This window comes from Oryctolagus cuniculus, chromosome 2 (genome assembly GCF_964237555.1).
Source record: "Oryctolagus cuniculus chromosome 2, mOryCun1.1, whole genome shotgun sequence".
NCBI lineage: Eukaryota > Metazoa > Chordata > Mammalia > Lagomorpha > Leporidae > Oryctolagus > Oryctolagus cuniculus.
Genome location: NC_091433.1, coordinates 42,256,559 through 42,283,680, shown reverse-complemented (window position 1 = coordinate 42,283,680; position 27,122 = coordinate 42,256,559). Strand labels below are relative to the sequence as shown.

The 27,122-nt window shown below is 42.9% G+C and overlaps 1 protein-coding gene across 10 annotated transcripts in view; it reads right to left on the bottom strand.

Annotated features, from left to right (window-relative positions):
• Positions 1 to 27,122, bottom strand: part of DCUN1D4 (defective in cullin neddylation 1 domain containing 4) — an 86,420-nt gene that overhangs the window by 9,418 nt on the left and 49,880 nt on the right. For 8 of the 10 annotated variants that reach the window (XR_011386232.1, XM_017337668.3, XM_051831603.2 and 5 more), the window contains 3 exons: positions 18,408 to 18,478; positions 11,854 to 11,945; positions 6,354 to 6,462 (listed from right to left, as the gene is read on the bottom strand). Coding sequence is in view for 9 of the 10 variants with exons in the window: in XM_017337668.3 (XP_017193157.1) it covers positions 6,354 to 6,462; positions 11,854 to 11,945; positions 18,408 to 18,478 (272 nt within the window). In the remaining variant the exon portion in view is untranslated. Of the gene's footprint in view, positions 1 to 6,353; positions 6,463 to 11,853; positions 11,946 to 18,407; positions 18,479 to 20,605; positions 23,045 to 25,387; positions 25,464 to 27,122 lie in introns of those variants that run through there. The other 2 variants (XM_051831599.2, XM_017337681.3) reach the window with 2 other exon arrangements.

Sequence of the window (27,122 nt, the reverse complement as noted above, 5' to 3'; positions counted from 1 at the left end):
GAAAAACATTTTGCCAACAGGCACAGTCTTTCCTTACTGCTTTTGCGTGGTACACTTGGAGTCTATTACTGCAAGCACTAGTCTCAGAAAATAAGTCATTACTTGAATCTTGAGGCTTGCATACACTTAAGTCATGGCAATGAAGAAGAATTAAACAACTAGTTCTAGTTCTATGGTTAACTTCTACTGAGAACTTACTCTGACCCAGAAATTGTCCTAAGTGCCTTACACTTAAACCCATTTTACACATAGGTGCTGTCATTATGTCCAATTTATCAATAAGGAAACTGAACATGGGGAGTTAGTACCAGTCAAGAAATGGTATAAATGTATTAAAAGTAATTTAGGGCATTAAAATAATTAGGGTATTAAAACTATACCAGAAGGGCAGGCACTGTGGTGTAGTGGGTAAAGCCACCACCTGAGGTGCTGGCATCCCATATGGGCACCAGTTTGAGTCCTGCCTGCTCCACTTCCAATCCAGCTTTCTGCTTTGGCCTAGGAAAGCAGTAGAAGATGCCCCAAGTCCTTGGGCCCCTGCACCCACGAGGGAGATCTGGAGGAAGCTCCTGGCTCCTGGCTTTGGATTGACACAGCATCAGCTGTTGTGGCTATCTGGGGAGTGAACCAGCGTATGGCAGACCTTTCTCTCTCTCACTCTCTCTCTCTCTACCTCTCTGTAACAACTCTGCCTTTCAAATAAATAAATAAATCTTTATATTAAAAAAACTATACCAGAAAGTTCTATTTTCATTTAAAGTACGCTTTCTAAGAGGTCTGCTGTGTTGGTTAATTTTAAGTTACTACTTTTAGAAGTCCTAATTTTTAAGTAGGAGAAAAAAAAATAGAGCCAGGGCAGGGGGGAAGGTGAGGTGAGGAGACTGGAATTTTGCTTCCAACTAAGATGGACCCACCCTGACCAGATTTCCCTTTTCACTCACAACCAGAAAACAGGACAAAAGGTCGAAGTGATGGATTTCACACATGGAGAAACGGGCAGCACAGCACCGCAAGCCCTGACAGCAGGAGACCTACAGCAGGGCCCGTAAGACACCAGCTCACTGCATGCAGGTGGTTCCAGGCCACAGAGAGGAAAGGGAAACCCAGGCCAAGGCCAGCAGCGCTAGGTTGGAGACGACAGAGTGGACTTCAGGGAGGCAGAGGCGACTACCATTTGTGGAGCAAAATGTGAGCGAGGTGTGAGTTGAACCTTGAGATCCAGGGACCTTCTGAGTGGTCTCCTGGGGCCTTGGGCTGAGTACTAATCAGCACACAGCGACAGGAAACATGCTGTGTCTGCAGGAAGAACCACTGGAAATGAGGAAGCAGAAGTCTGGCTGGGAACAGTTTGTGCTGCCGCGGGCATAACACATAGGGCACTGGGTAGAATCCTCAAGATTCAGCCTTCATTGAGGGGCTGACTCATCTCTAGAATAGAAGCTGCTTCGGAACAGCCCTTTCAAAGGATCACACTGATTCTACGTAAATTAACTATGTACCAGGAGCGAAAATATCCAACACTATTTAAAGGAATAGAACACCACCAATCAACAATATAAAATTCACATTATCCAGCCCCAATTAAAAAAAAAAAAAAACAAAAACAAAAACCAACCCCTGTAAGAACTGCAAGGAAGTTGGACAACATGACCGAGAACTAAGAGAATAATCAACCAATAAAAAGAGACCCGAAATGACAGAGATGATGGACTCAGAAGACTAGCTTGTTTAAAAAAATATCTACTATAAACATGTTCTAGTTATTTCAGGGGATAGAAGGAAGCATTATCATGTGAGGAGATAACTGAAATATTTAAAAAAAAGACCTAAAAGAAATTTCTGGAGATGAAAAACAGTATCTGAATATATTTAAAATATGCTAGTTGAGATTAACAGCAAATTAGAAAATGCAAAGGAAAGATTAATACTGGAAGACACAGAAATAAAAAAACACCCAAAATGAAACAAAGAGGAGGAAAAAATGAGTGCAATATCAATGGCATGTAGAATAACATCAAGCAATTGAACAAAGGTATAAGCGAACAGAAAGAAAAACATTTAACCACTTGATAGAAGATCTCTCTCCCTCTCCCTTTCTCTCTGTGTCTTTCCCTGTCTCTCAATCTGCCTTTCAAATAAATAAATACTTTCTTAAAAATTTAAGAAACAGTTGAATAACATAACATAAATTATAAACTCACGGCTCCAAAAATCTCAACAAACTCCAACCAGAATAAACATAAGGAAAATTATGCCAAGGGACATCATAATCAGCTTGCTGAAAAGTAGTGAAAAAAAAAAAAGGCAAACGATGCCAGGTAGAAATCCAGATTTACACAAAAGCAGTAAACAACACAGAAATGATCTATTTCAGGAACCATAACAGAGATTTTTGCCTATTTACAGCAAAAATGTTAATAATATATTGTGATCTATATAGCATAAGTAGAATGTAAGACAAGAATAGTATAAAGTATGGAAGAGGAAAATGAAAATATTCTGGTGTAAACGTTCTTGTGTTTTCTATAAGGTGGAATAACATGGGAAGACAGATTGAACATTTAAAGATGTATATTGTAAAACCTAAAGCAATTACTAGAAAAAAGAGATATGGCTAATAAGGCAATAGTGAAAAAAATGGAATCATTGAAAAAAAATCTAAAAGAAGACAAGAAAAAAGCAACAAAAGGCAAGATGGGACAAATAGGGGGAAAACAGCAAGATATGAGATATAAACTTAACCATCCCAATTATTACATTAAATGGAAACAGTTATAGCATCCTAATTAATATAGATATTGAGGGGCTAGCATTGTGGTGTACTGGATTAAGCCTCCTGCAACACTGGTATCTTATTTCGGTGCGGTTTAAGTCCTGGCTGCTCTACTTCTAGTCCAGCTCTCTGTTAATGTGCCTAGGAAGGCAGAAGAGGATGGCCCAAGCACCTGGGCCCCTGCACCCATGTTGAAGACCAAGATGGAGTTCTTGGTTCCTAGCTCTATGGCTTCTACTTAAGCTAGCCCTGAATTTGAGGCTACTTGGGGAATGAATCATTGGATGGAAGATCTTTCTGTCTCGCCCTTTTTCTTTGATACTCTGCCTTTCAAACAAATGAATAAAAAAGAAATCCACTTTCGATGTAAAGCAACAGAGGTTAAAAAAAAAAAAAGCTGGAGTAATTGTATCAGACAAAGCAGACCTCAAAACAAGGGGTAAAGAATAAAGAGCAAAGAATAAAGAATTCAGAACAAAGAGGTTATGACAATTATTATCTCTTTTAAAGATTTAATTGTTTATTATTTGAGAGGCAGAGTCACAGACAGAGAGAGGGAGAGACAGAGAAATCTTCTATCTGCTGGTTTACTTCCCAAATGGCTGCAACAGTCGGAGCTGAACCGATCTGAAGACAGGAGCCAGGAGCTTCTACTAGGTCTCCCACACAGGTGCAGGGGCCCAAGGACTTGGGTCATCTACTGCTTTCCCAGGCCATGGCAGGGAGCTGGATCGGAAGAGGAGCAGCCAGGACTCAAACTGGTGCCCATGTGAGATGCCGGTACCACATGTGGAAGCTTAATCTACTATGCCACAGCACTGGCCACCAGGATATGATAATACTAAGTATGGCTAAACTTAGTATCAGAGCTTCAAAATATACGAAGTAACAAAAAATTACAGAAGTGACAGGAGAAATAATTAAGGTGGAGAATTCAACATCCCTGTCTCAGCAATTAACAAAACAAGTAGACAGAAATCAATACAGATACAAGACTGTAACGTTATTAACATTATTAACCAACTTGATCTAATAGCCACTTATGGAATATTCTACTAAACAACAGCAGAATATTCATTCCTTTCAGGTACACATAAAACATTCCTCCCAGCAGACCATATTTTGGACCATAAATCAATCAGATTAAAATCATACAGGGTATGTTCTCTGATTACAATAAAATTAAACTAGGCATCAATAATAGATTATTTGCAAAATTTTAAATACTTGGAAAGTAAAAAACATACCTCTAAATAACAAATGGTTTAAAAAAGAAACTCCAAGGGAAACTGGAGAATATTTTTAAGTGAATGTAAATGAAAACACAACATCTCAAAACCTAAAGCACAGCTAAGCAAAATGAAGTAAAAATGAAGACTGCTAAATTCACCTTACAGCCTGTTTTAGCTGCACTGAATCAATCCAGTAATTAAATAATGATTAGACGTGGGCAGCTGTTATTCATCATTACATAAAAGGGCTTAATTCACCAGTATTTATTGCAGCTCCTTAAAAGCAAAGAAGCATGGTTACTCCTGGCTGTAGGAAGGAAGAAAACACACTGTCCCACACCCACCAAGAGAAACTAAGGTCTGACCCCAACGCCAAAGCCAGGGGGGACACAGAGCTCTGCAAGTGAAGGCAGCACTATCTTCCTGCACAGGATGAGCCAGGGAAGCTGCACAGAGTAGAAGCAAGTGGTTTGGGCCCAGAAGCTGGATAGGGCTGTGAGAGCACAAACCAAGGTCTAGGCAAGGGCCTGCTATGTCCAAGGCAGAGTAGCGAGGCTGAAAGGCCAGACAGTAGGTTCAGTGAGCAACAGTTACTGCAGTTTCACCAGGGCACAGCTGCAGCATGGGAAGGGGAAGCTTGGGACTCCACTGAGAGGACCCAGGGTAACCTACAGGCTGGACTTGGGGGTTTGAATCTTGGGTCTACTGTCTACACGCACAACAGGACAAGGTCAAATTTCTCCACTTCCTTAAGGCCCACTTTCTCTTGACAGTAGGTTGAAACCATCTCTGTCCCTCTGAGCAGGGAATGAGAGCAAGTGTACTGTAAACACTGGGAAACACTATACTAATATAAAAGCACTGGGAAGGTCCGGAGGGGCTTTGGGGGCAGCAAAGGGGCAAAGGCAGAGGAATGACACCCTAGTGATGCAAATGCTGGGTGAGAAAGTAAGGCTACTGCAGGAGTCGGCTCGGGAGAAGCAAGGACTTCAACTGCTGAGGCTGTGGTGGAGCCTGAGGTGGGCCCCTGGGACTGACCCAGCATGGGACAGGAGCCGGGGAGGAGGAAAGGAGAACCTCAGTCAAAGTGTAGTGGGTGTCTGGGAAAATTCGGAGCTCCCAAACAAGGAAGCTAACAAGCAGCTGATCTGGGCGGAGAAGACAGCATGATGATGCCAAAAGGAACTTCTACTCTGACTCTAAGGAACTGTTGACTCTGGGAAGGAAAAATAAACCTCATCAATAAACTATTTCATCTTAGGAACTATTTTGTCTATTGTAAAACATCTGGAAATAATTTACATATACAGTTACACAGATGCCTTTTACTCAAGCAGTATATCTGAGTTTTGCCTGATCGTTTCTAGCATCAATACATTTTCCCGCATGTTGGGATTCTACTAGAAGGCTGGAAAATGGAAAAAAAAAAAATACATGAATAAGGGCACCAGAGAGAACTACCACTGTGTTAGTGCAGTTGCATCAGAATTCATCAAATAAACTTTTGGTGCTGAACTAGCACAGCAAAAGAGAACAGAAAAGTTAAGAAGATCAGCAAAGTAGTAAGGGAAGAAAGAATTGTTTGTCACTGATTTCTCTGCTTAAAAAAATAATAAATCTTTTTTTTAAAGAAAATACAGTCAATGAAGAAAGCTTAGTCACTTGAATCCACAGGACAGAGACTTACTAGAAAACATCACTCTAGACTAAAGTACAATGACATGGGCTGTGGCTGTCTGAATGAACACAAAGCCAACTGGTGCTCTAGACTTCACTACCTATGGTGGCCAGACCAACAAGTCAAACTTATGTCACATCCTTCCACATCTGGCTTTGACTCAAAAGGTGACAAGTAGAATAAAAACTTCAAAATGATGATTAAAAAAATACATTTGAATAATGTTTACTATAATTAGCTTAGGTCTGAATTTCACCTGATTTCCAAATATACTAATAGCACCCAAAGTAAAACTGGATTAGACACGATTAGCTTATCCTAGTAAACATAGTGAGTGAAGGGGGAAGGTTTACTGTTCTGTAAAAAGGAGCTTCTTCAAACTAACTGGAGTGATATTCACACAGTGTCTATTCCATGCCTGTGTTTCAGTTAATTCCAAGCCAGACCCAAATACAAGTAAAGGTCTGCCATTATAGCTTTTTGCTAACAAGCAAGTTTTTTGCCCCAAATCAGTTAGCCTTAAAAGCATACCTGAAGAAAGAAGTACTAACTAGCACCCTGTGAGCAATTTATTCAAGTTCCTTGCTGGGGCATGTCAAAACAAACCTCACCAGGCAAAGGAGGGGCGGGGTGGGGAGGGAAACATCTGGATAGGCTCCAGAGAACTCACCCGTGCAAAGTCAAACGCATATCTGTAAATCAGTTTAAAGTTTGTAGAATCATTTAATAATGATCTTAAGTAATCCAAAGTATTTCTGAGTTTTTCTGTTGTGTCACATCTAGAAAAATAGAATAGAGGCAAATTAAAACCCAAGGTCTTTTTTAATTCTCTTCAATCACGGTGGTACTACAAAAGACATCACCAAAGGGAAAGATAAAAATCCTGAAGTGAGAACGTGTCTGTGAGGACCTACTTTTTCTACGTTTAAAAAAAAGTTTCAAACATACAGAATAATAAGCACCCATATATCCATCTCCTTGCTTCCGCAATGAGTATTTTGTCACATGTGTGCATTCGGCCTCACAAGCATGCCTTTTTATACCATTTGAACGCTGGCAACCACAATGTCATTTCACTCCCAACCACTTCAATATCATCATCATCACTCTTAATATCACATCACTGTTGGCTTTCTAATATAGAAGTCTACAATAGCTAATACACAATCCACAGGCACGTTTCCCAGTTGTTCAACTTTCCTTTATAGCAGCTGTTTTTGATCTCAGATCCAATCAAGGAGCATGCATTACTTTTAATTGTCAAGCCTCCTTAGTCTCTACAAGAGAGTTCTACTTTTTCTGCCTGTCTTGACAATGTCACTTACAAAAGGACCAGGCTAGTTTTGCTTATAGAAAGGCAACTTGTCAGGTATGTTCCCATGGTTACACCAGAACACTTCTGACAGGAACACTGTATGGGGCTGGGGATTTCTGGCTTTAACTCAGTGTTATCATCTGTTACTGTCTATATCCTGTTTGATACATAGGCTGCCCCTATTCCCGCAGAGGCCCCTTCAGCCCCAGGGTCCCTCTGACACACCCCCACCCGTCTCTTGAGCACTTCCTTGCTTTCTGGCACAAGCTGTTCCAGCTCACCTTGCTCTCTCCCTGCCCTAGCCTTGCCATCAGACATTTCTCTGCAGAGCCCTAGTGATGGCACCTATTTTTACCACTAAGTGACAGTGTTTACTTTTCATAAGGCAGTAGACTAATAGGTTATTTTTAAAATGAATTTTCTGTTCGCAATATCTAGCCCATAAAATCGAGAACCCGGAGTCACTGTTATTAAACAATATTAAGCCTTTTCAATGCTGGGTGTTCCCTTGTGTTTCTCTACAGAGCTTTTTCCTACTACTGAGTAGAGACAGTTTATATAGCAAGTATTATCAATATAAACATTCTGCATGCTATATAACTAAAATACAGCTCATAATAGATTGTCTTGATCTATTTTTAGCAAAAAATCGGCAAAAGCTCCTTTTTTGTAGCTAACTATAAATAAGACTCCATGATCTCTTTATTTGATGAACTATCTAAAAGCCAAAAATTAGAGTAAATATTTGATTTCTTAACCAGGAAGTAGATGTTTTTGGAGATGTGCCAAGGGCTCTCCAAACACTAGGAAAAGCGTGCGCAAAGACCCACTGCAAAGGGAGCAAGGCAAGTTCAAAGGACTAAAAGAAACCCACTCTGAATGTAGTGGATAGACTAAGAGGGAAACACGAGAGGGAGGTCAGCCCGTAAAGAGCTGTTGTGAACTACAGTGAGAGCTTTTTTTTCTTTTCTTTTTGTTTAACTTGGGAGCGAACCAGCTAACCCACACACATGCAAAGGCCAGATCCCTGCTCTTCACTAGAAAGGGGGGGCAAGGACCAAAGCCACCAAACCGGCCGGATTCTAGTTCAGCCCTATCCAATGAGAGCAAAAAGAACAGCTGTTTGCTTTAACAAATTCAGAAGCAGGACTCTCTCGTTATGATAACTGCTGCACAGCTGAGAGAAAATAAAGTAACTGTGACTCGGGGGCAGAACTGGAAGGTGCAACGTGAAGTTCGTTCCGCAGCATGCCTGGAATGGGCCCAGCCGCCCTGGCAGAAAGCTGTCCCTGTGTTTGAAAGACATGCGAAGAGCTCATCTGGAGCGTAAGAAACAGATGCGCCTCGTGTTTTAAATATACAAAACACACGTAAAATCTCACTTCATGTATGCATGAAGGATGGTGACACAGGTTTAGAGCAAAGAGGGCTCTGCTCCCGCAAGCAGTCTGCTGAGTGTGGAGCCACAGGCTGCCCTCTAGTGGCCACTCAAGAAGCACCTCTTCAGAGAGAACAGGGCGCTAACAAACGGCCTGTGAAGAAACAGTGAGACTTTAGAAGGCAGCCCATCTTCACCCTGTGTTTCCCTATGCTTTTCTGTGTGCCATGCATAACGGACTTGCAGAAGCTGCAGAGTCAGCTACGATTCTAGTTCGCTTGGTCAGCCTTAAGTTTAACTTATCAGAAGTAATCATAAACCCATACATCAGGACAAGGTAATAAATAAAAAAACAGTCCAAGGAAGAGCTGTGTCTCCCCTGACTGTCAATCACAAGGGGGGGTGCAGCTGCTTTGTCTCCAGCCCTCACTTACACCGCCACTCGGTCCCAGACAGGCAGGTCCCGGGGAGGCCAAGCACGCAATTCCTCCAGATGGCATCAAGGAGACCAATTTTTGAATGCCCACGTGTAAGTCACATGTCGTCGTCACATAACCGTCCTGTTCGGAGAGCTACCAGAGACACCAGGAAGCAACAGAACCACGCCAGAACTATGGTTCCGAAAACTCATGGGCTTTATCTGGTACACTCACTGCACAGTAGCAATTTGTAACTTGAATTTTAACTAAATACACTGCTCTTGTCTGAATGATTGTCTCCCCAAAATGCTTATGCTGAAATCCCAGTCCTCCAGGTGACAGCACGCAGAGGAGGGACCTCTGGAAGGTGATTTAGGTCATGAGGACAGAGCCTTCATGTAAGCACTAGCCCCCTTATAAAAGAAGGCCAAGGGAGCTTGTTTGCATCTTTCAAAATCTAAGTATACAGGCAGAAGGCACCATCTAAAGAAACAAAAATGAGCCTCACCAGACACCTTGATTTTGGAGTCCATGGTCCCCAAGTACATGGGCAATAATACTCTGTTGTTTATAGGCCAAACAATGCAAAGGGAAGAAGGCATATACTAATGTACATAAACACAGGTTTTGTCACGCATATTAACTCCAGTGTGAGTCCAAAAGCTTTCAGTGGATAGTCAAATACAATTAAAACAAGCAAAAGAGAAAAATCCTTAAAGAAGTTGAGATAATTCAAAAGATGGAGTACTTTCTATCTTGAGAGCATATAATTACCCTCTCAGTTTTTGTGCATACTAGATACATATCCCTCACGAACACAGTACTTAACTTAATTAATTAAATTACCATGAGAGGTGTTATTGTTTTTGGATTTTTGGCCTGAATATTGTTTTTAAGCCCCTGCCCCTATTCAACTCTGTCTTGCTTTGGGGTTTTATTTTCCCAGGGAGCAGAGGTAACTAAAACATGAAGTTAAATTATTTTTGAACTAGAAAGAAATGTAAAAGTTATTCCAAATAACTATGTCCACATCATTGATGAGCAAGTCAATTTCAGAGTTCCATTTCACTGGGACAATGCAGATTCACTCATGCACAGGCTCATCGCTAAACCTTCAACTGCAAGGACCAAGCAGCAGCCACCTGTGACATCTGCCACCACCTGTGCCCCACAAAGTGGCAAGCAGTGTTCCCAACCTGGAATGCTGATGTACACCCCTTGCAGGAAACTATTTCTTCCACTCCCAGGACACATGGCCCTCAAAACACACAGGAAAAACCTGGCATCAGGTAACAGTCGCTTGTAGTGAACCAGCAGATGGAAGATCTTCCCTCTCTGTCACTTTACCTTCCAAATAAATATTAAAAAAGTTAAAAAAAAAAAAAAACCCAGGATAGATATTACACCCTCTTAAGACAAATGGAAATAGGCCTGAAGAAATGTTGATGGTGCCCCCTCTGAAGCCTTGAAATAAAATCCTGAAATGGCCTTGCATTCATCATTCCAAGGACACACAAAAGAGCAGCCATCGCATGCTCCATTGGAAAAGCAACAAAGAAAAGCAATGAGGAAAATAATGAAAGAGTCAGTAGGCTGAAAATCGATCAGGAGATATTCCCCAACAAGACAAACCCAATTTGAAAGAGACTATAGAGAACTTAACCCTAAAATTCTAGAGCATGCGGACAGGGGAGTGAATCTGCAAAAGGACGGCTTGGCTTTTTCCTCAAACTCCTTTTTATGAAGAATCCGAAGTCATGGATTTCCTTCCCATCTCCACCACTTTCACAAGTCACACGGCCTCCCGAAGCCTCAGCTTCCTCATTTCTAAAATGTCCAGAACAAAGCCTGAACTGCCCTCTCCTCAGACAGCCAGGAGGCTCAAGTTTGAATCAACTATTAAAGCACAATGCAAATAAAGCATGATTAACCATGACAAATGGATAATACTATTATGCAAGCTGACAAATGCCAAAATTACTTAAATGAAACCATTTCAAACCCCAATTAATGCAATAAAAAACAAGATCCGTTATTCATAGTTAAAGTGAAAAGAAAAAAAAAGGTCATGCAAAGCACTTTAGATCAAAGCTCCTTTGCAAAGAATTACCACATCCCCTTCAGTACCAACTGAAATGTTCAGCGCCCTACCTCAAGCACAATCTTCATGGCCCACGACACAACACCCACTTATTTTCTGCAGTGAAACTTAGCATGCATGCACACACACACACACACACACACAGGCACAAAGCAAATACATAAAACCTCACTCTTTTCTTATTTGGGCCAGGTAACACAAATAGAATCTTTACTGTTATTATCATCACTAGCATTACTGTTGTAATGTAGTTCTAAATTTGTCCAAAGCTAAAATCAGAATATATATAAAACAGAAGACATCAGTGTTTTCACTTAAAAGTTATACATTACTCAATTTTTCCTCTCTAACTGTAAACCAGATGCCTTTGGTACTTAGGCTCTAAACCTGCACCAATCAATACAATCAGCCCTAGGCAGATGTGACTACTGAGCGGTCGAAACGTAATGAATACAAATAAGTGTAAGATGCACACCAGTTTTAAGGCTTACTATGAAAAAAGAATGCAAAATATCCCACTGCTTTTATAAAATATTATAGGTTAAAACAATAATATTTTAGCTATTTTTGGTTAAATATATTAAACCTAACCATACTTGATTCTTTTCCCATGTGGCTATTAGAGTATTTTAAATTACATATGTGGCTCACATACATGAGAAAACGTTATTTCATTTCTACTGGACAGCGCTCTCTCTCAGTAAACTAACACACTCTGTCTCTGTAGACACACATATACACACAATATATATAGAAACCTAAATGGTTAAAATTCACCCATAAATTGTGTCCTCAAAATGGGTCTTGGTCTTTACATCTTCGGCCACAGGGGAAGTTTGCCCTGACCACCTGACTCCCTTCCATTCAGCCAGTCGCATCATGAGGTCCCAGAGGGAAGGCAAGCCACTGGGGAGGGCAGGAATCCCCCTCCCCCACCGGTGCAGCCTCAGGACTTACTGTAGAGAAGTCATTCCTTTTAACCATTCCTGTAGAGTAAAATAACCCATGTTCTGTGCATCCAATTTCCAAGCGAGGACAAGCATAACTACCTGTTTAAAGAAAAGAAAGACAAAATCTCAGCAATCAGATACACTAACCTCTAACCAGTGCTTCTGTTCTCAACTGCTGGCTCATGAAACATGCACAGGGAACTTCAAAGTGGGTTCTAGCTTGGGAACTATCTAAAAAGTTTGATTATACAATCTGCTGACAAGGGCTCAGAGAAATATGTATTCTCACCATGCATGATGGGCAAAGTAAAAAGCCATTTACCGCTCCAGAGGGCAACCGTGCAGTGTCTATCAAAATTAGAACCAATTATTGACTTGGCAATTCCATTCACGGAAAGTTATCTTACAGATACATTTGCAAATGCACACAAGATGTATATTCAACTATATTCAATATAATACTACATGTAGTTATAAAAGATAGAAAATAACCAAATGTCCATTAATAAGAGACAAAGATTTGCTGAACACACTACACAAAAAGGAATATTACAACACCATTAAGACAAACCAAATGGACAAATACAGAATAATCTCCAAGATTTATTAACTGAAATAGCAAGGTACAGAACAGTATGTTAACAACAAGTGGGAGATATACAGTGGGGTTATAACACAAGTAGATTAAAGTAGATTAACGTTTGTGAATCCAACTATCCCCTGAGGGAAATCATTGTAAGATGACCCAACATTCCACTTTTTTTTTTTTCCTCAAAGATTTATTTATTTATTTGGCAGTCAGAGTTACATAGAGAGAGAAGCAGAGGCAGAGAGAGAGAGCGAGAGGTCTTCCATCCGCTGGTTCACTCCCCACTTGGCTGTAACGGCCAGAGCTGAGGCAATCTGAAGCCAGAAGCCAGAAGCCAGGAGTTTCTTCTGGGTCTCCCATGCGGGTGTAGGAGCCCAAGGACTTGGGCAAGCTACTACTGCTTTCCCAGGCCATTGTAGAGAGCTGGATAAGAAGTGGAGCAGCTGGGACCCAAACCAGCGCCCACATGGGATGCCGACTCTGCAGGCAGCAGCTTTACTCGCCACACCACAGTGCCCGCCCTCCAACATGCCACTTAACCAGTACTTTGCTTGCAATGGGCTGAGGGTGAGTGGCAAGGCCCAATCACTCCTCAGTAGGGGTCAGGTCCGCAGTCCCACTCTCGCTTTTAGTCAATCTTCTGAAACTTTGCAGTGATCAGTAACCGCAACAACTCTGGTTCATGCCACTGCTCTATCACTTTTTTCACAGAGCTAATTTAGAGAAAAGAACATCACAGAGCACTGATGGTGAGTCATCATAAATACCCGAAGGTGTGAAGACGATTACATCTCAAACAGGCTCCACCTTCAAGCTATCCAAGGCCCTGCAAGGGACAGGGCTGAGGCCACCCATGACTGGGAGTCTTCCCTCTCACCCAACTCAGAGACCCAAGGAAAGGTGAGGAATAACTGAAAAGGACACAGTGGTCCTAAAAAGATAAACAAGAAGGGGGAGACCTGAGATCAGCATGCCACTCCGGGTTTGGCTATCTAAGGACAGTTATTCATACAAAAGGGATGCCCAAGTCCCAAACTGGATCAGGCATGCACCGTTGATGGGCGCTAGGCATCTGTTGTAACAGAGAAGGGCAATGGGTAGAAATAGGTGATTTTGGCAAACAGTTGGCCAAGGACGAGGAAACTGTGTATTGAGCAGTGAGTTTGATTTCTTCACAAAGAACCAAGGCTTCACCTCCACTACTGGGTGACTTGTTCAAAACCACAGACCATTATCCGAGAACCCAAACAAGAAATACTGAGGCAAGAAGTCAAAGAGCCGGTATGTATCTCAAAAACTCCACAAGAGTACTGAGGGGGCTTGGAAGATCTGTTCTTGCATCTGCCTGCCAGCAACTTAGTACATGGGCTAGGAACCTCTGGCTTTGACTAATCTAATGCAAAGCTTTCTCTTGATGCTCACTTCATAGTTTTCTACTTTGGAAATTATTAACTGAGAACCTACTAAATTTCTAGAACCAGGGTTGGCACTGTGTCCCAGCAGGTAAAGCTGCCGCCTGTGATGCCAGAATCCCACATGGGCACTGCATTGTGTCCTGGCTGCACGAATTCCAATCCAGCTCCCTACTAATGCACCTGGGAAAGCAGCAAAAATGGCCAAAGTGCTTGGGCCTCTGCACCCACGTGGGAGACCCAGAAGAAGCTCCTGGCTCCTACCTTCAGCCTGGCCCAGCCTTGGTCATTGCAGTCATCTGGGAAGCTTCAAATATTTATTTATTTATTTATTTGAAAGTCAGAGAGAGAGAGATATCTTCCATTTGCTGGTTCACTCCCCAAATGGCCATAACGGCTAAGGCTGGGCCAGGCCAAAGCCTGGATCAGGAGACCGGGATCAGGAGAGGAGCAGCTGGTACTTGAACCAGAGCCCATATGGGATACTGGCACTGCAGGAGGTGCTTTACCCAGTATGCCACAATGCTGGCCCCAGTAAATAAATCTTTTAAAAATAAATAAGAACTGGAGCCAGTGCTGTGGCGTAGCGGGTAAAGCCATCACCTACAGTGCCAATATCCCATATGGGCTCTGATTCAAGTCCCGGCTGCTCCACTTCCCATCCAGCTCTCTGCTATGGCCTGGGAAAGCAATAGAAGACGGCCCAAGTCCTTGGGCTCCTGCACCCCCGTAGGAGACCCAGAAGAAGCTCCTGGCTCCTGGCTTCGGATTGGCCCAGCTCCGGCCATTGTGGCCATTTGGGGAGTGAACCAGTGGATGAAATACCTCTCTCTCTCTCTCTGCCTCTTCTTCTCTCTGTGTAACTCTGACTTTCAAATAAATAAATAAATCTTTTAAAATAAATGAGAACAAAAAATAAATTTCTAGTATCCTTTCATCAAAAAAATTTGTACTTATCATTTTTCCAAGCCATTAGGCTAGATAAAAAAAAATCACTCTGACAAGCAGTGACTGTTAAATCAGTTTAAAAATGATTAATAAATAAGTTAAAACTAGAGATCAGTAGGCTCTGAGAATTTAAAAAAAAAAGAAAGGACTATACATTCTTCAAATTATTCACACATAAGTGGGTTTTCTCCTCATCTGCAGGTTTCTTGGAATTCTGACTCCTGTGTATCAATCTACTTAGGTGAATGTTATCCACATTTTCTAATGCAAACTACATGCCTTCCCAAACTACATCTCCATTTAACCCTCTATTGAAAAGACTGATAATCCTACACAAACACTTACGGAAGAAACAAAAACCCCAGTGAGGGTGCGGGAATATATACAAGCGCACGCCAAACACAGCTCCCCAGCTGAAGCTGAAGTCAACCTCCACAACAGCAAACAACCTTTGTACAAAGCACTTTCTCACCACTGACTAATGAGGACAGTAACCATTTCAATGAGGGATTTTGAATTTTAGACTTGAATTTTACAAGCCTGCTTGGATTTTGTAAGCTATAAATATCAGGTGAGGTGAAGGTTTTAAATACTTTTTAAGCACTTGCTCATCAACACCATATTTCACGGCCTGTTTTTCAAATGCTAGTGCCTCTAAAACGGGGATGTAGCCGCCCAGTCGAGGGCAAGGCAGAGTTTACTCAGCAACACCTTTTCTGTCTCAGTGATGATATAAAATAGCACAACTTTCATTGGTGGCATCTTGGAACAGAAGAACAGTAATAAACACTTGGAAGAATCGTCTGAATTTGGCCTTTTCATCTTGGATATGCTTCAACACTTCAAAACTGCTTCTCTTGCTACAGAAAGGACTCAGAGCGCCACAACAGAATATTAATGACCGTCATCGCCACCGCGTCCTGGTATCTGGGGTGAGGAACTTTGAAGAGCGATGCCTCCGCTCTTCTTCAGCTAGAATCAAGCCCTTCCAGACACCAGCCTGCCTTTTCCACCTCAGAATTAAACACTCAGCTGATCCCTGGCATACCTGCAGCCCAACCCTCACCATGCCAGCACCTCACTGTCTGCCCCAGGCCCTGCTGCCTGCTGCCCTGATCTTACAGCTGATGACTATCCTCTGAGGAAAACCTCCAGAGCCCCTCAAGTCCAATTCCCACCCTTCTGGTGATGACCTGCAGAAAACACTCTGCAAGCAGGGCCTGGCTCCCAGCAGAAAATGAACTTTTCCTATGTCTACGGACTTGATCAGGTTTAATATTATTGACCCAGCTGTCCCCAAACCTTTACACCAATTTGAATAATTTATCAAGGTGTGATCTGGAACAGACTTAAATTTAAAAAAAAAGGAGGGGAGGGCGGGTAGCCAGTGCTGCGGCATAGCAGTTAAAGCTGCCGCCTGCAATGCCAGCATCCCATATGGGCACCAGTTTGAGTCCTGGCTGTTCCTCTTCAACTCTCTGCTATGGCCTGGGAAAGCAGCAGAAGATTGCTCAAGTGCTTGGTCTCCTGCACCCATGTGGGAGACCTGGAAGAGGCTCCTGGCTCATGGCTTTGGATTGGTGCAGCTCCAGCTGTTGTGGCCATCTGGGGAGTGAACCAGTAGATGGAGGACCTCTCCTCTCTCTGCTTCAGCCTCTCTGTAACTACATTTCAAATAAATAAATGAATCTTTAAGAAAAATAAAAAAAAAAAGGAAGACAAAAACCACCCAATAAGTAAAAGACATTCTAAAGGCTCTTTGGAAAATCTGAAGTGTCATTTGGGGGTGGGAGAAGAGCTGTAGGTGACAAAGAACCAGAAATAGTAAAAAGTTTAAAAATAGTATGAAGCCTCATGTTCTAGTTCTCTTTCTTTCTTTTTTTTTTTTTAATTATTTGAAAGTCAGTTAGAGAGAGCGAGCGAGATCTTCCATTGCCAGTATACTCCCCAGATGGCCACAATGGCCAGGACTGGGCCAGGCTGAAGCCAGGAGCCAGGAGCATCATCCAGTTCTCCCATGTAGGTAGCAGGGGCCCAAACGTGTGGACCATCCTCCACTGCTTTTCCCAGGCCATTAGCAAGGAGCTGGATCGGAAGTGGAGCAGCCGACATGAACTAGTGTCCATATGAGGCCAGTATCAAAAGTGGAGGCTTTACTGGCTAAGCCACAACACCAGCTCCCCTACTTTTATTTTGTTTTATTTTTTATTTATTAATTGGAAAGGCAAATTTAAAGAGAAAAAGAGATAGAGAGATCTTCCATTTGCTGGTTCACTCCCCAGGTGGCCACAACAGGGGACCAGGCCAGACTGAAGCTACGAGCTTCTTCCAAATCTCCATACGGGTGGCAGGGGCCCGGACACTTGGGCCATCTTCTGATGCTTTTCTCAGGCCATTAGCAGAGAGCTGCATCAGCAGTGGAGCAGCTGCGACCCGAACCAATGCTGATATGGGATACTGGCATTGCAGGCAGCGGCTTTACCTGCTACACCACAATGCTGGCCAGTTTTCTTTAAAAGCATGACTTATATGCCTGGGTACCAGATGCCTCAGAAATAGACTGAATGAAGAGGATGATCTCTTCCAGTTCATAAATTCATTTAGGATCCAGGTCACAGTTGTTAAATTGGAGGCTAAAGCAAAATTAAACTGTAGTTACTGAGTCAAGACACATAAAAGCCTAATTTTTACTTAAGTGTTAGAAATGATGTGGGAACAAGGGAAAAATTAATATTCAATAACAACATGGAGCTAAGAATTAATCAAAAACAATTAATCATATAAAGTACTTTGAGCTTCTTAAAGAAAATATTTAGGGTTTATCCACCAAAAAGCAATTACTTTTTGAGCTAAATTCATTTGGAAGTGAAAGACCTGTGAAGAAGTCATAATTACAACCTACTCTAAGACTGTAATGTATCATTATTCAATGTCCTGCACTAACTATACAACAGAGGCAAAGGTGCACAGCACACAGTGACTCAGTCCCCCAGGTGACCTGTCACTGTTAGGACACATGCCCACACCACTTGTTAAACATCTAGTTTAATTACTGGGGCTAGCGCTGTGGCACAGCGGGTTAACACCCTGGCCTGCAATGCCAGCATCCCACATGGGTACCAGTTTGAGTCCTGGCTGTTACTCTTCAACTCTCTGCTATGGCCTGGGAAAGCAGTAGAAGATGGTCCAAGTCCTTGGGCTCCTGCACCCGCATGGGAGACCCAGAAGAAGCTCCTGGCTCCTGGCTTCGGATTGGCGCAATTGGTGCGGTCAATTGGGGAGTGAACCATCGGATGGAAGACCAATCTCTCTCTCTGCCTCTCCCTTCTCTGTATAACTCTGATTTTCAAATAAATAAATACATCTTTAAAAAAATTACTGTACCTTTGAGAGATAAGAAATTAAATGCGTGGGGTAGAGAATAGTTACAGTTACACCATAGCATTCACATGAAAAAGATTTACTTATAAATCAAAGTAGAATTGAAACTTATTTCTTAGATTGTGTCATAAAACCTAGCATACCATTACTTCTTTATGATTGCTTTTTTGTTAAGGGACAAAAAATTTCAGTGAGAAACATAAATGGTTCACTCAACTCAGTCAGACTTACATTTTCTGGTTCAACCCCAATGTCTTCACAAAATTTCTCCATGCCTTCAGGACCTACAACATCATCAGTACCTGCAATGAAATACATCTTCTATAAATTAAACCTAACCATGTCCACTATTCCTACTGTAGTAGTATAACACTGTCATGAAATAAGACTTCAAAGTCCTAACTTTTTGTGGAAGAAAGAAATCAGGTATAAATTGAAAAATAGTTTCAAATTTCAGTTTTATTTTACTGAAATAAAACTGTTCCCTGTACAATCCTTTAAATCGATTTATCACCAGGTCCTCAACCTTTGGAATAGGGTTCATATCATTTTGTTTAAAGATACCAAGTTCAATTCCAGCTCTATAAAGTAGCTTAAAGTTCTACTTTTATTTTCATAATAATTTCAATGCACACAATAATTTCTGGTAACACAGTAAAGAATCACACAGTGTTTCCTACACAGCTAATTGAGAAATAACATAAATATTTCTTTTACACAGAAACATTTGTTTAGTTCTTAGTAATAAATGCTCTTCTCTAGCTTTGGCTGCTTCCTCCAGAAAGAACTGTCCACATGTTCAGTCTTCAACCACTGCCATTTGGTTTCTCCTGCTTTGTTCTCTCCACTGAAAGTGTTCTTGCCAAGATCACCAATAATCCTCTGTCAAATCTAACCGACACAGTCAACCTTCATTTGCCTTCTCTGTGATATCTGAAAATGTGAAGTTCTTTCTTCACAAAACTGTGAAGCACCTTCTCTCATCGGGTTCTCCTCCTTCCTCTCTTCTTTCACTTCCTATGGGTTCCACTGATTCTCTCGTTAAATTTGATGAGCAGAGTTCCTTCCTTAAATTTCTTCTAGTCCATTCTATACACCCTGCAGGAAATCTCATCCACACCCAAGGTTCCAGGTACTGCCAGATCTCTGTCTAGCCCAGTCCTTCCCCCTTACTCTTGGACAGCTTCACGTCACCACCTGGCTGTCCCACCTCCTGTTTCACTGCCATAATTAAATGTATCTCTGCCCCACACTTCCTTCTCCAGTACTTCACATTCTCAAACACTGCTGCAGTGAGCTGAGCTAGTCATCTCCCCAGGCCAAGCCTGCTTATCCTCCTGTATTCTGTCTCAGCTGGTGGCGCCAACAGAAATAGAAACCTGGGAGTCATCTTGTATTCCTCCTCCCTTTTCCCACAATCAATCATCACGTGTACTGCCAATTCATCTTCTAAACATGACCTAATTGCACTTCTGCACCACCCTGGTTCAGGATTTATTCTCTCACAGAAGTCTCCCTGGAATCTCCCAATGCCATAGCCTTTCCCCACAACTCCCACTCAAACCCATCCTGCACACAGCCCTCCAGGAGGCCTAGCTCAAACACAGTTCCCAAGTTGGCTTGAACTCCTTCAGTGGCTCCCTATGCCTAAAGATAAACTGTAACTCTGTGGCACATCAAATAAGCCTCTGTATGATCTAGTGCCTTCCTTCCCTTTAAGTCTCATATCCTTCCACACACAAAACATGTTTCCCAGTTTCTTTAGAACAAATGAATCAATGAATCTACAGATACTGCTGAATAAATAAAAACAAGCCCAAGGAACACCTGCTTGCCTGTGGTTTCACTCTACCCCATGTCCTGACATGTACCTACCACCACCCTACTCTTGCTGGCTCAGCCCATCTTCCCTCCCCGGCCCCAGTCAGCCCTGGCAAATTCATCCAATGTTTATCCCTGAGATCACACAGGCCATCCTTCCAATCCTCCCACCTGCTGAGCCTGGGTCAGGCAGTCCTGGGGACCAGCTCCAAGCAACACTAGGAATGGTTCTCTTAACACTGAGCCCACTGTTTTCAAAGTCCCAGCCCCTCTGTGGTTCTCTCTGACCTCCTCAAGAGCAAAAGCTATTTTATTCCTTTTACAATTTCAGCATACCAGCAATAAAAGTTTATTTAACAAATAAATGAATACTAGAATAAAGCAGTCACTTGACAATCCTCCCATAGCCTCTAGATCCAGCAAGTTGCCAAATCTGGCAGAACCCATCATTTGTTCAGATACCATTAATAGACACATCCTGGAGCTATGCACTGTGTCGGTTGCTTCAATACAAAGACCCTTGCCCTCCATGAAGGCAGACAAGGCGTAGGGGTAATTTCAATACAAAGTAATAACTAGATTACAAAAAAAAAAAAAAAAAAAAGTACCAGCTGTCCTCAACAAAGGTCAGTCTTCTCAGGATTACCACCAATGTTCACCACCAAGAGTGCTTGTTGTAAAGTCTTGTCACGTCTGTGCTTCCAAGCTGTCCCTCTCCACATCCCCTCCAAAGTTCAGACTCAGGCCCTTCCTCATATTCTGGCCAAAGCAAGGACTTTTCCTCCATGACATCATTTTCCTTTTAATCACAAATGTGCAAGTCTGATACAGAATGTTTTGTTTCAGATTAAGTTCTTTCAAACCTTTTCATGGGGTTTTTCTTTCCCCCAACTCTATCTTTTTTTCTGTTTTCTTAATTTTCTCAATTACTGGGGAGAAATCAAATGAAACGATTTTTAACTTAGGGGTTTTGTACATTAATATACAAACATGATACAAAATTACTCTTGGAGGTGGAAATAAAAATACTTAAAGAAGTAAATTTTCCCTTTACCTTCTCCCTTCTCCCTGGAGACAAAAATCAGTTGTCTACAGCATTCCACATGCACGGATTATATATATATATTCAACGTCTCTACATTTTTCCAGGCAATTCTCTTTGGCTTTCCAGAGATTCAGTAATTTAATGTCATCATCAATGAATGATGTTTTTTGCCTCCTCACATCCAATATTTATGCCCCCATTCCTTTCTCTTATCTAACAGCACTGGCTAGCTAGCAGCTTCCAAAACAATTGCAAGTAACAGTAGTGAGAATCAGAGTACGTAACCCATTCCTGATGTAAATGAGAATACACTTACCATTTTGTCATTTCCTATATCACCAGCTTTGGGTTTGAGAGTGCAAATATGTGTGCGCTCATGTATGTATTATGCACATTTTTCAAATAGAGAAGATACAGAGTAAAATAGTTAAAAAAAAAAAAAAAAGCAAGCCTCCTTCTCCCTTTCTTTACCAGTCTGGCATATATCCTTTCAAACCTTTTTGCTATATATTTTTTTGTTTTTGTTTGCATGCATTTATGTAAGTTCAAATACACAACAAAATACAAGTTTTAAACTTGTTTATCTACACACATGGATTCATGCTGTACCTATAAATCCACACTTTGCTTTTCCCACTGATGTGCCTGGGAATCCTCCTGTGAGAGTAGCTGTATATCTACTTTGCTTGTGCTGGTAAATAATTTTTTTTTTTTTAAACAGGCAGAGTTAGACAGAGAGAGAGAGACAGAGAGAAAGGTCTTCCTTCCGTTGGTTCACCCCCCAATTGGCTGCCACAGCTGGCGCACAAGCCGATCCAAAGCCAGGAGCCAGGTACTTATCCTGGTCTCCCATGCGGGTGCAGAGCCCAAGCACTTGGGCCATCCTCCACTGCCTTCCCGGGCCACAGCAGAGAGCTAGCCTGGAAGAGGGGCAACCAGGACAGAATCCAGCGCCCCAACCGGGACTAGAACCCAGGGTGCCGGCGCCACAGGCAGAGGATTAGCCTAGTGAGCCACAGCACCAGGCGGTCAATACTTTTTATAAGACGTATGAGTGTGTATCCATACGTGTCATAGTTCTTTCCACCATTCCACCACTGTAAAGTATTTAAACTGTGAGATTAAATAACTATTCTGATTAGGAAACAGCCTCTATTCCTATTTTGTTCAGAGGTTTTTTTTAAGAGCAGATTTTTTTTTTTTTTTGGGGGGGTATCTGCCTTCATGGAGATGACTGCATAGACCTGGGGGGAAGAGTTACTTTATAATTCTTTTTCAATTTCTTTACTTTCTATTTTTCCTGATTTAAAGAATATTTTCAGGCATTTAGCTAGCAGTTAAAACACCTGCATCCTGGCCGGCGCCGCGGCTCACTAGGCTAATCCTCCATCTGCGGCGCCGGCACCCCGGGTTCTAGTCCCAGTCGGGGCGCCGGATTCTGTCCTGGTTGCCCCTCTTCCAGGCCAGCTCTCTGCTGTAGCCAAGGAGTGCAGTGGAGGATGGCCCAGGTGCTTGGGCCCTGCACCCCATGGGAGACCAGGATAAGTACCTGGCTCCTGCCATCGGATCAGCGCGGTGCACCGGCCGCAGCGCGCCAGCTGCGGCAGCCATTGGAGGGTGAACCAATGGCAAAAGGAAGGCCTTTCTCTCTGTCTTTGTCTCTCTCTCTCACTGTCCACTCTGCCTGTCAAAAAAAACAAAAACAAAAAAAAACACCTGCATCCCACAACGGAGTTCTTGAGTTCAATTACAGACTCTAGCTCCTGACTCCAGTGAGAGGGAGACAGAGAGGTCTTCCTTCCGTTGGTTCACTCCCCAAATAGCTGCCACAGCTGGAGCTGCACCAATCCGATGCCAAGAGCCAGGAGATTCTTACAGGTCTCCCATGCGGGTGCAGGGGCCCAAGCACTTGGGCCATCTTCTACTGCTTTTCCAGGCCATAGAAGAGAGCTGGATTGGAAGAGAGCAACCGAGACATGAACCAGCATCCAATTGGGATGCCAGCACCACATGCAGAGGCTTAGCTCACTATGTCACAGTGCTGGCCCTGCGGTGTCTTTTTTTTTTTTTTTTTTTTTTTTTTTTTTGACAGGCAGAGTGGACAGTGAGAGAGAAAGAGAGAGAGAGAGACAAAGGTCTTCCTTTTTGCCGTTGGTTCACCCTCCAATGGCCACCGCGGCCAGCGCGCTGAGCTGATCCGAAGGCAGGAGCCAGGTGCTTCTCCTGGTCTCCCATGCGGGTGCAGAGCCCAAGCACTTGGGCCATCCTCCACTGCACTCCCTGGCCACAGCAGAGAGCTGGCCTGGAAGAGGGGCAACCGGGACAGAATCCGGCGCCCCGAGTGGGACTAGAACCTGGTGTGCCGGCACCGCATGGCCGAGGATTAGCCTATTGAGCCACGGTGCCGGCCTCCTGCGGTGTCTTTTAAAAAGCTAGATTTGGAGCCAGTGCTGTGGTACAGTAGGTTAATCCTTCACCTGCGACGCCAACATCCCATATGGGCGCTAGTTCTAGTCCCAGTTGCTCCTCTTTCGATCCAGCTCTCTGCTATGGCCTGGGAAAGCAGTCGAAGATGGCCCAAGTGCATGGGCCCCTGCACCCTCATGGGAGAACTGGAAGAGGCTCCTGGGTATAATAAGCCAGGTTATTCCCTAGCTTATTATTGTAGATAGAAACTTTTTTAGCCATTAGCCAGTGGCATCATTATCTTGCCTGACAAAAGTTATCTTAATTCTACAGGTGAATTGATAAATTATGGGTAAAATATAACCACGATTCCAATGAACATTATGATTACAGTGAGATTTAGATGTGGGAAATAAAAATAAAATAGAAGGATTATGGATCTCTCTTAAACATGTTTATTGACAAACTATAATATATTTAGGTTAAAATATTCTTTTGGCAGTCATGGCTTTACAAATTCTCTCCTGAAATGCAGCTTTTTTTTTTTAAATATTTTATTTATTTGAGAGATAGAGTTACAGACTGTGAGACGGAGAGACAGAAAGGTCTTCCATCCACTGGTTCACTCCCCAAATGGCTGCAATGGCCGGAGCTGGGCTGATTCAGATTTATGAGTTTTGGTTAACTCTGAAAAATCAGTGTTGGCACCTACCTGTGTATATGGGTACTTCAAAGAGTTCATAAGAAATGCAATTAAAAATATTCATTTGGTACAAAGTATTCTCAAATCCATGCACAATTTTCACATAATATACTTTTTTCCACCAACTTTTTTGAATGCCCTTGTATTTGATTTAATTCTGTGCTCTTAGATATATTTCAGAAAGGGAAGTTTCTTGATAAATGATTTATATAAAACTGGTTCTTTCAATTCAAGTGAAAATAAATGAGATTCCAGTTTCAGATGGAGTGGTTTAAACAGCACACACTCCCGCCACCCTCCAGCCAATTCTAAAGTCACAGACAACTTTAGTGCAAACAGGACTAAACCTACAGCCTCTTCGAACAGGAGGAAGAGCTTCTAGTGGAAGGGGCTATTTATTTAAATTCTGAGAACCCGATATTGAGCTTTTTTTTTCAAAAAAAAAAAAAAAAGAAAAGCTGCTTCTTGGATGTACCAAGAACAGCTCAAGTTACCTGGCCAGACAGAAGCTGGGAGGAGTGGGCCGCAGGAGGCATGAAAATCAGAGGGCAGGGGCCGGCGCCGCAGCTCACTAGGCTAATCCTCCGCCTAGCGGCGCCGGCACCCCGGGTTCTAGTCCCGGTCGGGGCACCGGATTCTGTCCCGGTTGCCCCTCTTCCAGGCCAGCCCTCTGCTGTGGCCAGGGAGTGCAGTGGAGGATGGCCCAGGTGCTTGGGCCCTGCACCCCATGGGAGACCAGGAAAAGCACCTGGCTCCTGGCTCCTGCCATCGGATCAGCGCGGTGCGCCGGCCGCGGCGGCCATTGGAGGGTGAACCAACGGCAAAGGAAGACCTTTCTCTCTGTCTCTCTCTCTCTCACTGTCCACTCTGCCTGTCAAAAAAAGAAAAAAAAAAAAAAAGAAAAAGAAAAAAAAAAAAGAAAATCAGAGGGCAGGTGAGAAGTGGAGCCGAGAACTCAGAAAAGGGCCAAGGGGCTATCCACGGGAAACAACAGCGTGCCTGGGCCCTGGCCGTCCCACATTCCACCAGGTTTTCAGACTGGGAGTCAGTTTATCTACTGCCCAAGTCAGCTGGCTCTCTCCTGGGGAAAATGAACACAGCCTGGGCACTAAGGGCCGCTCACAGTAACAAGGGGAGCTATAGCCTCACAACCGACACCCACAAACTTATCCTACAACACCATCTCTCGCTCATCCCAGTGCTTCTCACAAATCACTTTCCTGGAGCAATTCTGACCTTATGCTTTCAATTTATGAGGTTGTTGGGACTCAAAGTGAAAGCAGGTGCCAACCAGTGCCTTCAGTTACTTCCAATTTCAAGCCATTTTCCCCACTGATAAGACACAAGAAAAGAAGCAAAATTAGAAGGTGGGAGGGGTGCGAACTAGGGATAGCCACATGTGTACATTCTTCCTGCAGGGAGGAACCACAAGAAATCACTCAGCAGGAATCCTTGTGAACCCAAATCATATGGCTTAACCTTCACTCCCAAAATATCACCTTTTGGAAGCCAGAAAAAGGCAAATAAGCAGGAAAATTTATGTTTGCTTATAAAGGAAGACATCCCCCCCCCCAAAAAATCAAAGTACCTATGCTAATGGGTTTTTCTTTTAAATTTCTTTTCTACAATATATTTTCATAACACGAAATGTGAATCACTGCAGGAAAGCAATGATCTCCATAATCAAAGTAACAGGAATATGAGAAAACTCTTCATTCATTCAGCATCCACAGAGCGAGCCCCTCCCCAGCAGTGTCAACCACCTTCACCAGGACAACAAAATGCATTCAAGAAAAGATACTTCTAATAAAGTAAGCAGAGAAACAGACAAACTTTAAGGCTGTGTGTCTGCCTGTGTCCATGCCCAGTGAACCAAATAAAGTAACAAAGGAGAATTCACTAGAAAGATACTGGGGTGGCTCACAAAAATCCATAGTAGTAAAGGATCAGGACTAGATCCTTCCCAGTCCACCTCCTGAAGAGAATAGCACTCTCCTCCCAGCATCATTCTCAAAATTCCCAGGAAGTCTTTGTGATTGGCGTGGTCTAGGTTACCTGCCAGCTAGCCAATCTCTGTGGCCAAGGGAGCAAGGCTCCTATCACACAAAAGTAGTAGGGGGAGGGGTGAAAGGGCTTTTCGGGCCACAAGGGGAAATCCTCATGCTGATTCACAATAAATGGAGATCAAAATAAGTTATGAGGGGGCTGGCGCTGTGGTGTAGTGGGCTAGGCTTCTGCCTGCAGAGCCGGCATCCCATATAGGTGCCAGTTCTAGTCCTGGCTGCCCCTCTCTGATCCAGCGCCCTGCTTATGGCCTATGAAAGCAGTGGATAGATGGCCCAGGTGCTTCAGCCCCTGCACTTGCATTGGAGACCTAGAGAAAGCTCCTGGCTCCTGGCTTTGGATCAGCTCAGCTCCAGCTGTTGCGGTCATTTGGGGAGTGAACCAGCAAGTGGAAGACCTTTTTCTCTGTCTCTCCCTCTCTCTGTAACTCTACCTCTCAGATAAATAAATAAAATACTAAAAAAAAAAAAGTATGAACAATGTCCTATGGGAGTACAAAGAAGGCTATTAACCTAACCATGGGCTTAAAACATAGAGATTTGTCAGATGAAAAGTGGAGAAACGTTGGCCTGGCAAAAAGACAGCAAGTTACTTGTCATTCATCCTGCATTTAGCGGCGATGTGCAGAATTATTAGGGAATGATTTGCATTATCTGTGTAGTTTATTTACTTGTCTTAAGAACACAACAGGGGCCACAGGTACCTGGTCTGGAGCAGAGACTGATGACAAGAAAATTGGTTCAATGGCTGTTGGAAGAGTCAAGTTGACAGATTACGAAACAGCCTGAATTAAGATGAGGGAGAAGAAGGCTAACAGAGCCTTCAGCTCAAACAGGCCCGAAATTATTTTTTAATACCACACATGGTGACAAAAATAAACAAGTCCTAGATTATGAAGATGTTATAT